General features: G+C 36.0%; 1 protein-coding gene across 3 annotated transcripts in view; it reads left to right on the top strand.

Moving 5' to 3' along the window:
- The first annotated feature begins 2,472 nt into the window (after positions 1 to 2,472).
- Positions 2,473 to 12,187, top strand: part of scarb2b (scavenger receptor class B, member 2b) — a 48,489-nt gene continuing 38,774 nt past the window's right edge. Inside the window, exons 1-2 of one of the 3 annotated variants that reach the window (XM_079585817.1) lie at positions 2,473 to 2,653; positions 6,062 to 6,247. In XM_079585817.1, the coding sequence (XP_079441943.1) occupies positions 6,125 to 6,247 (123 nt within the window). In that variant the 5' untranslated portion in view covers positions 2,473 to 2,653; positions 6,062 to 6,124. Of the gene's footprint in view, positions 2,654 to 5,908; positions 6,248 to 12,187 lie in introns of those variants that run through there. The other 2 variants (XM_079585816.1, XM_079585818.1) reach the window with 2 other exon arrangements.

A 12,187-nucleotide genomic window follows, 5' to 3' on the forward strand; every position in this document is an offset into this window, starting at 1 on the left:
TAATATTTGCTTTATAGTATATAATGCTTAACATGAGTATATCAGGTGAGGTTGGACATACTTACACAGTGTTCGATATCAATAAATTTGAGTTATTAATTCATTATCTGGTGATTATTGAGAATTGTGAAACCTGTGAGGTTTTGTTCAATCATAGGGAATATAATAAATGTCCCTTTTTGCTCTTCCAGGAACATTAATATTGTTTGTACATGTTCTCAAAACATTAAAAGTATCTATACATACATCATTCATGGAGCTTTTTTTCTTTTTCTGAAACGTTTAGTTGGATGTTCATCTAACGGTTTTTTAAATGTTACTTGTTTCAGAACTTTTAGAGATACATCATTTTTTTTTTTTTTTTTTTTCAAAACGTAATAATAACGTCTTAGAACGTGTTTAAAGCAGACCAGAATAACCGTGAGCTCATGTTTAGGGTTTGTCTGTGTTCACTACAGCTCTATATAACATATACATCTTTGTCTTTACATACTGACTTGGCGTTCCCATCATTGTTTCTCTGAATACCGGGAAGCGCTTCCCAAAATCAACCCCCAGAAACGCTGGACCCCAGTGTGTGTGTTTGTGTGTTTAGTGTCTGGGATTGTAGGGAATAGAGGCACTCCTGTCCTGGAAACCTCCTCTGCTGTGGAAAGACGGGTCAGTGCTGTAAGTGACGCGAGCTCACGGGCCCCTGTTTGTTTCATGTGTCTCATCTGGGCCCCTAAACATCTATTGTTGTTTCACGGTCATGTGCGAATCAAACAGAAAGCAAACACAATGGAGGATCTGATCTAGAGGCCCGGTCCGCTTTAACCCACATTGCTATTAACAGTGATATTTTTGCGTCACCGTCAGAGACTTCAGTGAGTGAATGTAAGAGCAGAATCTGATAAATACAGTGAATGATTGACAGGAGGGGGCGGAGCTTCACTGGACGCATCAGCACATTACTGTTTATACTGCAAATAGGGTCACATGTGTGTTGACTTCTGATCATTTGGATCTCATTTAATGTGTAAAAAACTACTATTTAACAAATATTATACTGATTTGTGAAGGATCATGTGACACTGAAGACTGGAGTAATGATGCTGAAAATTCAGCTTTGATCACAGGATTAAATTACACTTTACTATATGTAATATTTAAACATTTTACAGTATTTTTGATCAATTAAAAAAAACATGCAGCCTTGATGAGCAGAAGAGACTCAAAAACATGAATATCTTTATTATTACAAACTTCTCTTATAGAATCTAGATATATATTCCACATTACAGTAATCAGAATGAGATATTTTGCATTACTTTATATTATTATTTAATATTTTTACGTATTTTATTTACATAATATATTTTTTTTAAATACAATTTGTAAATGTATTTAATATTTTAAATAAATTATATATGATTTTATATTAAATAATATTAATTAATATTTGTATTAATTATAATTAATGTATAACTTAATAATTTGTATTTATATATCTTGGTTATATCTGTTGCCTGAAGTAATAATAAATCAGAGAATCATTGAGAATTTCATACTAAAGAAAAAAAACACCTTTATTTACATGTTTGTTCTGTGATTATTATAACCCGTGATTATTGATATGTGTATTTATGTGCATAAATGTATGTATTTAATAAAGAATTTCAGGTGAAATTGGGAAAAATGAGAATATGGTGCAAAAGTTCATTTATTTCAGTAATTCAACTTAAAAGGTGAAACTAATATATTATATAGACTCATTACATGCAAAGTGAGATATTTCAAGCCTTTATTTGTTATAATTGTGATGATTATGGCGTATAGCTTATGAAAAACTTTTCACAATATTATAATTTTGAATTTGGCGTTTTCGTACGCCATAATCATCAACATTATAACAAATAAAGGCTTGAAATATCTCACTTTGCATGTAATGAGTCTATATAATATATTAGTTTCACCTTTTAAGTTGAATTACTGAATTAAATGAACTTTTGCACCATATTCTCATTTTTCCAGTTTCACCTGTAAATATATATATATATAGACTGAAGAGCGGGTTGTTTTGTTGGCATCTCTTCAGTTCCCGGGAGCGAGAGCTCATTATTATGGGACCCCCTCACTGCGCCGGTAATCAGACTCTACTGTAAAGGACCTTAGTGAGGCCCCTCGTCACTCACAGGACCCCCGACATTCCTGTCGGTCCCCTTGGCGACGGCGCGGGATTGCTTGAATAAAAGATGTGTGAATCTTCCACACACAGTGAACAGAATACAAACTCCATCACACCATTGAAGCTCCGTGAGGAAGATAATGAGCATTAGATCCTCCTCCTCCTCCTCACGTAAGGATTCCTAACTCGCAGTTATTGATGGAAACACTCAGCAAACACTGTAAAAAGAAGATTAGTGAGTGTGCAAAACATTTCAGTTTACTTTAAGTTATATTAGATATGATAGTAATCAGATGTTTCTCCAGTAGGAGGCGTCAGACGGCTGAAACCGGGTGATCAGATGTGTGATTATGGGCTGTATGGAGGTCAGAGGTAACCATGGGAACCGTTTCCTGCTGTTCTGGAATGTGTGACTCTAATCACCTGTGAAAGAGGAAGTGCTCCGTTCTTCTGGACGCTGGGTCACATGATCCCGGGAGAAATCAGGTGAAAGTGCAAACACAGGGCGTGACCTCTGAACTGACCTTTCACTTCAATACACACACGACTTCTGACTCACACACACACTCTCCAAATGCCAACTTGACCTTGATTGACTTGTAAATCATGTCACAATGAAAAATGAATCCTAATGATCTTAAAACATGTTTCATTTTCTTTATGCAAAATTAAGATAAAGTCAGAAAGCTCTTGATGAGGTTCAGTAATATTCAGTTCCTCCAGTGCAATAATGCAAATATTCACAACAGTATATTTTATTTAAACATATTTTCTGCCAAAAACAGGGTGAAAACAATCTTAGCTAATTAAAACTCTCCCGAAATTTGACCTTAATCGACCTTTAAATCATGAAAGCTAAATCTTAATGATCCTAAAACAGGTTTCATTTTCTTTATGCAAAATTAATATGAAAAATTCAGAAAGATCATAATATTCAGTTCCTCCAGGGTTGTGCAGTGCAAGAATTAATGCAAATATTCGCAACAGATTATTTTTTAAACATATTTTCTGCCAAAAAACAGGGCAAAAACAATCTTAGCTAATTAAAATCCATAATTCTGAGTGCTAACAAAACGATTATGGTAACAAAAGTAGGCCTAAATAATGATGTATAGATATCTGATTGATTGCGCACCTGTATTGACCACAGTTGATTTCAGGAATTATTGCACAAATATATGTACTGCTAATCGCTCGTACAGCCGCTAATACTAATTACATAAATGCGTGAACGAAATAAATGTCACATCAGAAAAATCACAGCAGATTTAGTCATTTTGCTGCAAAAAACTGAAAAATTACAATAATGTCTTAATATAAAGTACTGTGGTATAATATAAGGTACGGTACTGATCTTATGATATTTACAGTGCATGATACTCCAAAAAAAGATGATTAATATTCAGTAATATTGAATTCTGACGATATCAGATGAGAACAAACATGAGGGGAATTAATCTGAATAATGACTATATTGTCTAGAGATTAAACCTGTTTCATAATCGATTTTACATTCATTTTCCTGTTTTTTTTTCTGCGAAGCTGCTTTGAAACATTCTGTATTGTTTAAAGCGCTGTAGAAACTTTCTGAACTCCTGAAACGCCTCCATTGTAGTCTCGAGTTTCTCCCGGGAACGAACACGTCACAATATTCCTCATTATAATAATTAATGCGCAGAATAAAGGGGCGGGGCCTGGTTGAGTTAGTTAGTAGTGTGTTAAACTGGTGGTTATGGTAAGGGACGGGACATTTCCCAAACACACTCGAAGCGCTCGACCAATCACAACACACTGCTCCAGCCGACCAATCAGAGCACAGTGTGCTTTTCAGAAGGCGGGGCTTCATAGAGACAGGAAGTAAACAGAGCGTTACTGACAGACTGGGAAGAGAGGAGCCGCAACAATGGAGAATATGAGGAGAATAATCAACATTCAAGTTCTAGTCGAGCCTGAAAACAACATCAGGACTTGTGGAAGGGCAGAATAGCTCCTCTTTGATATCTGCAGGCGTTTGACCCTTTAACTCTTGTAACTTTGTGCTCACTGACCTCTACATGCGGTTCCTTCTCAAACGTGCTTTCTCGACCTCTCTCTCTCGTTCTCTCTCTCTCTGAGCGGTCCGTCCACGCCTGGATCCGTGTGGAGAAGTCAGGGTGGATCTTTATCCTTCAGTCTATACGACACATGTAGGTCACATACTTCCCCTGGCATTTGCTGTGACTTGGTACAAAGTTCCCAGAATCTTTAATAAAGACCATGAAAGGCCACAGAGGTCGTGAAAAATGAGAACTGTTGAAGTTCTGATCATTGAGAAACAGAGAGAGAGAGAGAGAGAGAGAGAGAGAGAGAGAGAGAGAGAGAGACATAGAGAGAGAGAGAGAGAGAGAGACATAGAGAGAGAGAGAGAGAGAGAGACATAGAGAGAGAGAGAGAGAGAGAGACATAGAGAGAGAGAGAGAGAGAGAGACATAGAGAGAGAGAGAGAGAGAGAGACATACAGAGAGAGAGAGAGAGAGAGAGAGACAGAGAGAGACATGGAGAGAGAGAGAGAGAGAGAGAGAGAGAGAGAGAGAGACATAGAGAGAGAGAGAGAGAGAGAGACATAGAGAGAGAGAGAGAGAGAGAGAGAGAGAGAGAGACATAGAGAGAGAGAGACATAGAGAGAGAGAGAGAGAGAGAGAGAGAGAGACATAGAGAGAGAGAGAGAGAGAGAGAGAGATAGACAGAGAGAGACATAGAGAGAGAGCGAGAGAGAGACAGAGAGAGAGAGAGACATAGAGAGAGAGCGAGAGAGAGAGACATAGAGAGAGAGAGAGAGAGAGACATAGAGAGAGAGAGAGAGAGAGAGAGAGAGTCCTTGACCTGCACATGGGTTTGTTTATGACGTTTGCAGCTGTTTTTGTCTCGCTGGACGTTTCATTAAAACCGCTTCGTATGGAAAACACTTTCTTCACAAGCGTGTTCTGCTAAATATTTGAGTATTTCCTCAAACATTCAAAGATTTGTCTATTGCAGGACCTGTTAAAAGAAACAGGAAAGTGCATTACACAATACTGCACCTTTCCCCCCAACTGCATGAGTATAAACACACACATTCTCAATGGAAACTTTTTACGTAATGGAAACGGATCAAAATCTCTATTTCACCTCAAAATCACAAAGAACATGAAACATGTTTTATTACCATTTTTGTATTGACTTTTCAATTAATTCATTTGACCCCCCTCTGTAAAAAACGTACACATTGTGCTTATATTTGTTGTGCTGATTTAGATAAATAAAATGTAATCAAATATGACTGTATTATAGACAATAAGGAGAATTACAAATCTATATGCATTATAATCATGTGTTTTTATAAAATAATGTCACAGTGAAGTCATAATGTTCCATAATGTTGCTTTATGCTAAATATAATTAATGTAGGTAACATATTTTATTATTTTTTGAGCCAAAAAATATTCATACTTTATTAGTTTAGGAAGCAAGCTAGAGAAATGCAGAGAAGAAAAAGGTGTGTGTGTGTGCGTGTGTGTTTTACACACAACAGAAGGTCCAGTTAAATCTGGCCGGTCACCTTGATCCATGTACAAGAATCCAAACACGAGACACTCCTTCTCCTCTCTCTCTCTCTCTCTCTCTCTCTCTCTCTCTCTCTCTCTCTCTCTCTCTCTCTCTCTCTCTCTCTCTCAGTTCCCTCCCACTCTGGGTGTCGTTCGCCCCTCACACTGCACTCATTCATTCAAATACTGAGCCGCCCGCTGGACCGCGTTTACTCTTCTGAGGAGCTTCTGGAGGCACATGCCACTACAGTCGCCGCTCCACAGCTGATCTATTATCTCATGCAAATCTGCTGCAAGTGCTGAACTTTCAACCCTGTGTGTGTGTGTTTAGGAGGAGAAGCTCACACACGCGCGAGGACCCGCTCACCAGCCTCAGCTTGATCACACCTGCACCATGAGGAAAGGCTCCTGTTGCATGTTCTCGTCGGGAGTCATCGGCGCTCTTCTCCTGGTCTCCGGAGTCGCCCTGTTTGTGTCCGGAGTCTTCCAGACCTTCATCCACAACAAGCTGAAGAGGGTGAGCGTCTGCGTCTCCGTTCATCTCTTGTGCTGCTGTCTGATCTGTGTGAGCTTCGGGTTTGATATCTGCCTGATAGTGACAGGGAACTTTTTTTGTCAGACAAAATATTGAAATCTTTTCATTTTAAATGTGTATAATATTTTATATCTTTTACATTATTCATATTTTTTTCTTTTAATTTAACTTTTTTATGATTTATTTAGTTTTTAGTAAGTATTTTATAGTGATTTAAATAGTGTTTTTATTAATCACGTTTATTTTTTGAAAATTATGATTTTAGTAAGTGTTTTATGATGATTTTTTTATGCTTAAGTTTACTTTTCATGATTTCTATAATTTTTAGTAAGTGTTTCATATATATATTTTTTTTTATATAAATTATTTATTTAAATTCTTATGATTTATCAAATTTATTTGTAAATGTTTTATATAGATTTTTTTTTTGTCTTAAATTATAAATTTTTATTTATTACAATTTTAGTAGGTGTATTAAATAGATAATTTTTAGTCTTAAATTATGTATTTTAATTTTAACAGTTTCGTATTGATTTTTAATTATTTATTTGAATTTCAATGATTTATTAAATTTTTAGAAAGTGTTTATATTAATTATTTAAATTTGTAGTACTTTTATTTATTTATTTACATTTTTATGATTTATTTAATATTTAGTAAGGGTTTTATATGATTATTTTAATATTATTAATTACCATTTTTATGACTTATTTACTTTTTAGTAAGTGTTTTATATATATATTTATATATTTTTTTTATTTTTACTATATATTTAAATGTTGACTTGATTATCAGCACTTGGCGAGCTCGGAGTGAACCGCGCAGTGGCGGGAAGCGAGCGCGATGTGTTCAGGCGTCAGAGACGAGCATGTGCTCGCCGGTGTAATCAGAGAGTGACGTGTAACATGTGCTCAGGGTTTCTGTCTTCACCACACTCGTCCACGTGCTAAACTCTCTTCCTCTTACAGCTTCACATAAATGTCACGTCTGCAGAAATCACACACATGACAGTTCATCAGGCAGTGTCGTCAGGAACATAAACCGCTCAATCTAGTTCTTTTTGCACAAATAATTGTATTGTCAAATCAGCCGTTTAAACTGTCTTGAGCTTTACCAGCAGATCCCATTGCTCTGTTTGTATGGAAATGTCATCGGCTGCAGGAACAGGAAACACATTGTGTGCGTCTTCTGAATGTTATTTGTCACACAGGGGTGTGTGTGTGTGTGTGTGTGTGTGTGTGTGTGTTTCTCTCTCCATGAACACTGCTGCTCTTTTGCTGAAAGATCCTTTTACAGTATGTTCAGCTGGTTTGTCTTAAAGTCCAAGTTCATGCAACTTTAGCCTAAAAGTTAGTGTGACAAGTCGGTTCATTGCATTTCAGCACTAAAAAAACAAAAAACTCTCGCAGTCTTTCTAATTCAAAGTTTCACGTGTTACTTGTCGTTTCTTTGTAATAATATAGTGAAATTTAATTGTGAATCATTTCTACTCCCAGTTTTCTTTCAGTGCAGCAATAATGCAGATTTAGTTTTATTATAAGAGGAAGTTCTTTGACCAGAGTAGCAATTAACCCTCTGAAGCCCAGCCCACAGCCGAGAATAGCGGTGCGACTGGAGCGGTCAGACCACGCTCGAGCCGCCCATGTTTACAGCCGTCCAGCGATTAAAACTCCTCTGCTTTCATCATGTTCTGCAGATGTTTGGAAGAGTAGATCTTGCCGCACATCTAGATTGTCCGCAGGAGACTTTTGTCTATCTGCATAAATTCTGACTCATGTTTTGTTTTGTTTTTACGAGCCGTTTAGATGCAGATGAATATGAAATGGATAATGCCATAATAATAGATCAGATACTTTTTAGTGTGCCAGAAACTTAGGGTTCATGACTCAATTTTAAAGGCACGTTTTGCCAAAAAGGTTCAGTAGGGTTCTTGACTCAATTTAAAGATAATTTTTTCTAAAAACTAGCAGCAGTTTTTGTGTGCACTTTTTAGTTGGGCCGTGAAACGATTAATCGCGATTAATCGCATCCAAAGTAAAAGTTTGTGTTTACATAATAAATGTGTGTGTACTGTGTATAATTATTTTGTATATATAAATACACACACATGCTTGTATATATTTAAGAAAAATTTGTTATACAAAGTTACACAAACTTTTATTTTGGATGCGATTAATCGCGATTAATCGTTTCAAAGCCCTAGTTTTTAGTAATTGTTGGTTTGGTGTGTTTGAGTGCTCAATGTTACAATCACACAGCAACAGTTCAGTGACATTTTTATTTGTGCATGGTAGAAAGCAAATACTGATACTGACATAATGACATTCAATAAATATGGAAAATTGAACTACACGATTGAGGGAGCGGCGACGCAGTGAACTCCGAGAAAACGCTACGCATTGAATATGATATGTTTAGTTGGTGATTAGCATAGGCTACTATTACACAGTAGTGATACCATTAAGCGCACCAGAATAAAATATAATATTCAGAAGTAAACAGTGTCGCTGACTTAATGTTTAGCTGACAGAGTGTTTATTTTTAACCCCTTAAGCGGCACCCCCTTTTTTTAATAGACGTGAAAATGCACGTTCCGAACTTAAATGGTTTTAATTCAAGAATGCTTTGAAATATAGATGTAAGATTGGTCTTGTTTTAAGTTTAAAAAGTTACGTTTTACTTGTTTGTTTTTTGAGTTTATGAAAATTTACAATGTTAAAAATGTAATTATTCATATTTTATATAAAATATGTATTTTCAAAACCTGGAGGACTCTAAAAATGCTAAAAAATCAAAGCCAAAAATCTGAACAAGTTGTGTTTCAAATGTTAGGTTGATATCTCAAAAAATAATCTTTCAGTGAGATTTAGTGTGGGCACAGTACCACACTTCTCCACTAGTGGACATCACTGCCCATATAAGGGCGTCTCCATTTCCATATGTTGTTTTTAGTGATCTGAACCATTATTTTTACAATTTTCATACAATTTATGAAGTAGACATCCTATTCAGAAGTAGTGTTGGAAGTTTGGCAGATTTTGAATTGAATTCAACCTCTAAGAAACACAGAAGATCCCGTATGTGCATTATAGCTCGCTGACACATCACTAATGCTGAATCTATTATTTTTTTGTTTATATTTAAAACATTTTCAGAGCTTTTTTTCTAAAAGAATTGAACGGATGCTATCTTCTGAACTCTTGGCATTAAAACAAACTGAGGTTTCTTCCATTCTTTCATGATTTTTCATGTTCATCACTATTTCAAAATAAAGGTCTGAACACGCCTTAGGAGTATGAACATATTCTTGTTGCAAATTGATAAATTACGGCTCCTCTGTCATTTATTTTGAAAATCAGTCACCAAATATGTAAACTAGAGATTGTAAGCTTTCAAATGATATATAGTCAAGATTAGTTTAGGTTTAGTATAGGATATTACTGTTTTAAATATGTAATGGCCTTCTAAGTGTTTCTTTTACCGATATATTTACAGATATCTTTTGCATTTATATTCCAAACAACGTCAAACTTGGCACTGCACTCACTCGTGCCCGTAGCGAGACACCGGTCAAGTTTGAAATCCATCGGACTAACGGTTCGAGAGATATGCAAATACACACACACACACGCACACACACACACACACACACACACAACCCACTTCCGTCGGTAATGAACACACACTGTAGTTAGTCGTATCTGCTCTGAAACATATCTGAACTCAAATGTTTTTCCTTTAATCATGTAAATGTATATGTAAACATAGTTTATAAAGTAGTTGCATTTTCTTATCTGCATTCTGCATGTTTTCCTGCTGGCACCGCACTTCTATTTTTACTTGCTTAATAATCTATTTCATGAAATACTTTTGATCGCAGAAGGAAAATGAGAAAGCATGTCTATAGCAGAGTAAAGTATGCACTCAGTAAGATACTTTTTTAAATTATTTTTATTAATACTTTTATTCATCAATTGATCATTTATAATGTTACAAAAGATAAATAAATAATACATTTCTATTCATTAAAGAATCCTGAAAAAAAATGCATCACAAAAAAATCATCATATTAGAATTAATTCAGCTTTGATCACAGGAATAAATTATATTGCAATATATTCACATAGAAAAGAGCCATTTTAGATTAATAATAATAATAATTAATAATATATATATATATATATTAAAAAAACTTAATTTTTGATCAAATAAATGCTTGGTGAGCAGAAGAGAGTTGTTATTACAACCCCAAAACTATAGTGAATGAATATATATTTAAATATGTGTTATTCTTTGGATTGCTGGATTTGGACATGTAGTAATACGGCTCGTTTGGCCAGTGAGCGCGAGTCTTAAATACGTGAAGCTTAGATCAGTATAAACACGGCATTGTTCTGGACGAGGTCTCGGCTGGTGGATTTTTACATGAGAAAAGAAGTGAAGAAAAGAAATGTTCAGGAATGAGTATGAGCTGATGGTCATGTGATCTGTGAGGTTTGTGTGTGTGTGTGTGTGAGAGAGAGAGTGAGTGAGTGGAGTGAGTGTGTGTGTGTGTGTGTGTGTGTGTGTGTGTGTGTGTGTGTGTGTGTGTGTGTGTGAGAGTGAGTGAGTGGAGTGAGCATGTGTGTGTGTGTGTGTGTGTCAGAGGCGGACAGAGTATACACGGCTTCATTACTTCAGTAAAAGTACAGATACCCCTTGCTAAATTTTACTCAAGTACAAGTAAAAGTACTACAGTCAGATGTCTACTTAAGTAAAAGTACTGAAGTACTTGTTTTTAAAAGTACTTGAGTATCAAGAGTACAAGAGTACATTTTCTAAATATTGCATTACTACTTCCACAGTGCTTACATTTATGTACAGAAACGTCCTACATGGAGTTATGAAAAAAGTTAATACCTTGGAGAATGTAAAAGGAATTGAAAGTAAAATCAAGTAATTTTCATCTTTTTACCACGTTGCTTTATTTAACATTTCGCACTTGCCCACAAGGCAATAATAGCACAATGGCAATGCTCTGACAAACCTCTGCTGCTAGAGTTTTAAAGGGGTCATGACATGGTTTTTTTTATTTTATTATTATGTTCCCTTAGGTGCAATTATAGTATTACTATAGTTTTTTTTTACAATTTTTTTTTAAAATGTAGTGATTTATGATGTTTTCCCTGTTTCTCATCCTCTGAGTCACACAGTCTGTGTTGGGGGTGTGTCCCCGTTAAGAGTTCAGTGTTAACGCCCACTGTTATGATTGGCTAACGTCAGTGCCTATGCATCAATTATTAACGCCCCCAGCCAGAACATTTGCGGATTCGGCGTATTTAAAAATTAGTTTAAAGTTTTAAATACATTACTTACAGTTTGCGTCGTCGTTGTTGAGCCCAGAATAGTCGGCACGGACTTATCTTTGAGCAACAGTTTTCTGGCAAAGCCAGCATCATATTGGGATTTGTTCTCAAAACAGTCATCCTTAAAATGTACAGAACAAACGCTTAAACTAACACTGCCGCGACTGAGACGTCTGCAAAAAATAAAGTGCATCCATTTTTCCCTGACGACTGGATCTTTCGCAGCGTATTCAAAGATGTTGTTTGTCCACAGCCAGGAACAGCACATCTGCGGCATCGTAACTTCCCTGTACACAGACCCACTCGCTGTCCGTCGACTGAACGATACGAAATGAGCGTAGTTGTCTTGCGCTTAAAGCGTAGTTGTCTTGTGCTGGAGGCGGTCATATGCAAACGCTGGTACGTCACTTCGTACCGTGACGTCACTTCTTACCATGGATCCAGAACGAGCTGTATTTAGAGCTTGATTAAATAAATGATTCGTTTATAATGGGGAGGACGTCTTAAGCTATGAAACTTGCAGGACGTTTTAATGGTACAAAGACTTCTTATATACCAAAAGATCAAGGCAAATTTG

The sequence above is a fragment of the Phoxinus phoxinus genome (assembly GCF_949152265.1).
Source record: "Phoxinus phoxinus genome assembly, chromosome: 17".
NCBI classification, from domain to species: Eukaryota; Metazoa; Chordata; class Actinopteri; order Cypriniformes; family Leuciscidae; genus Phoxinus; species Phoxinus phoxinus.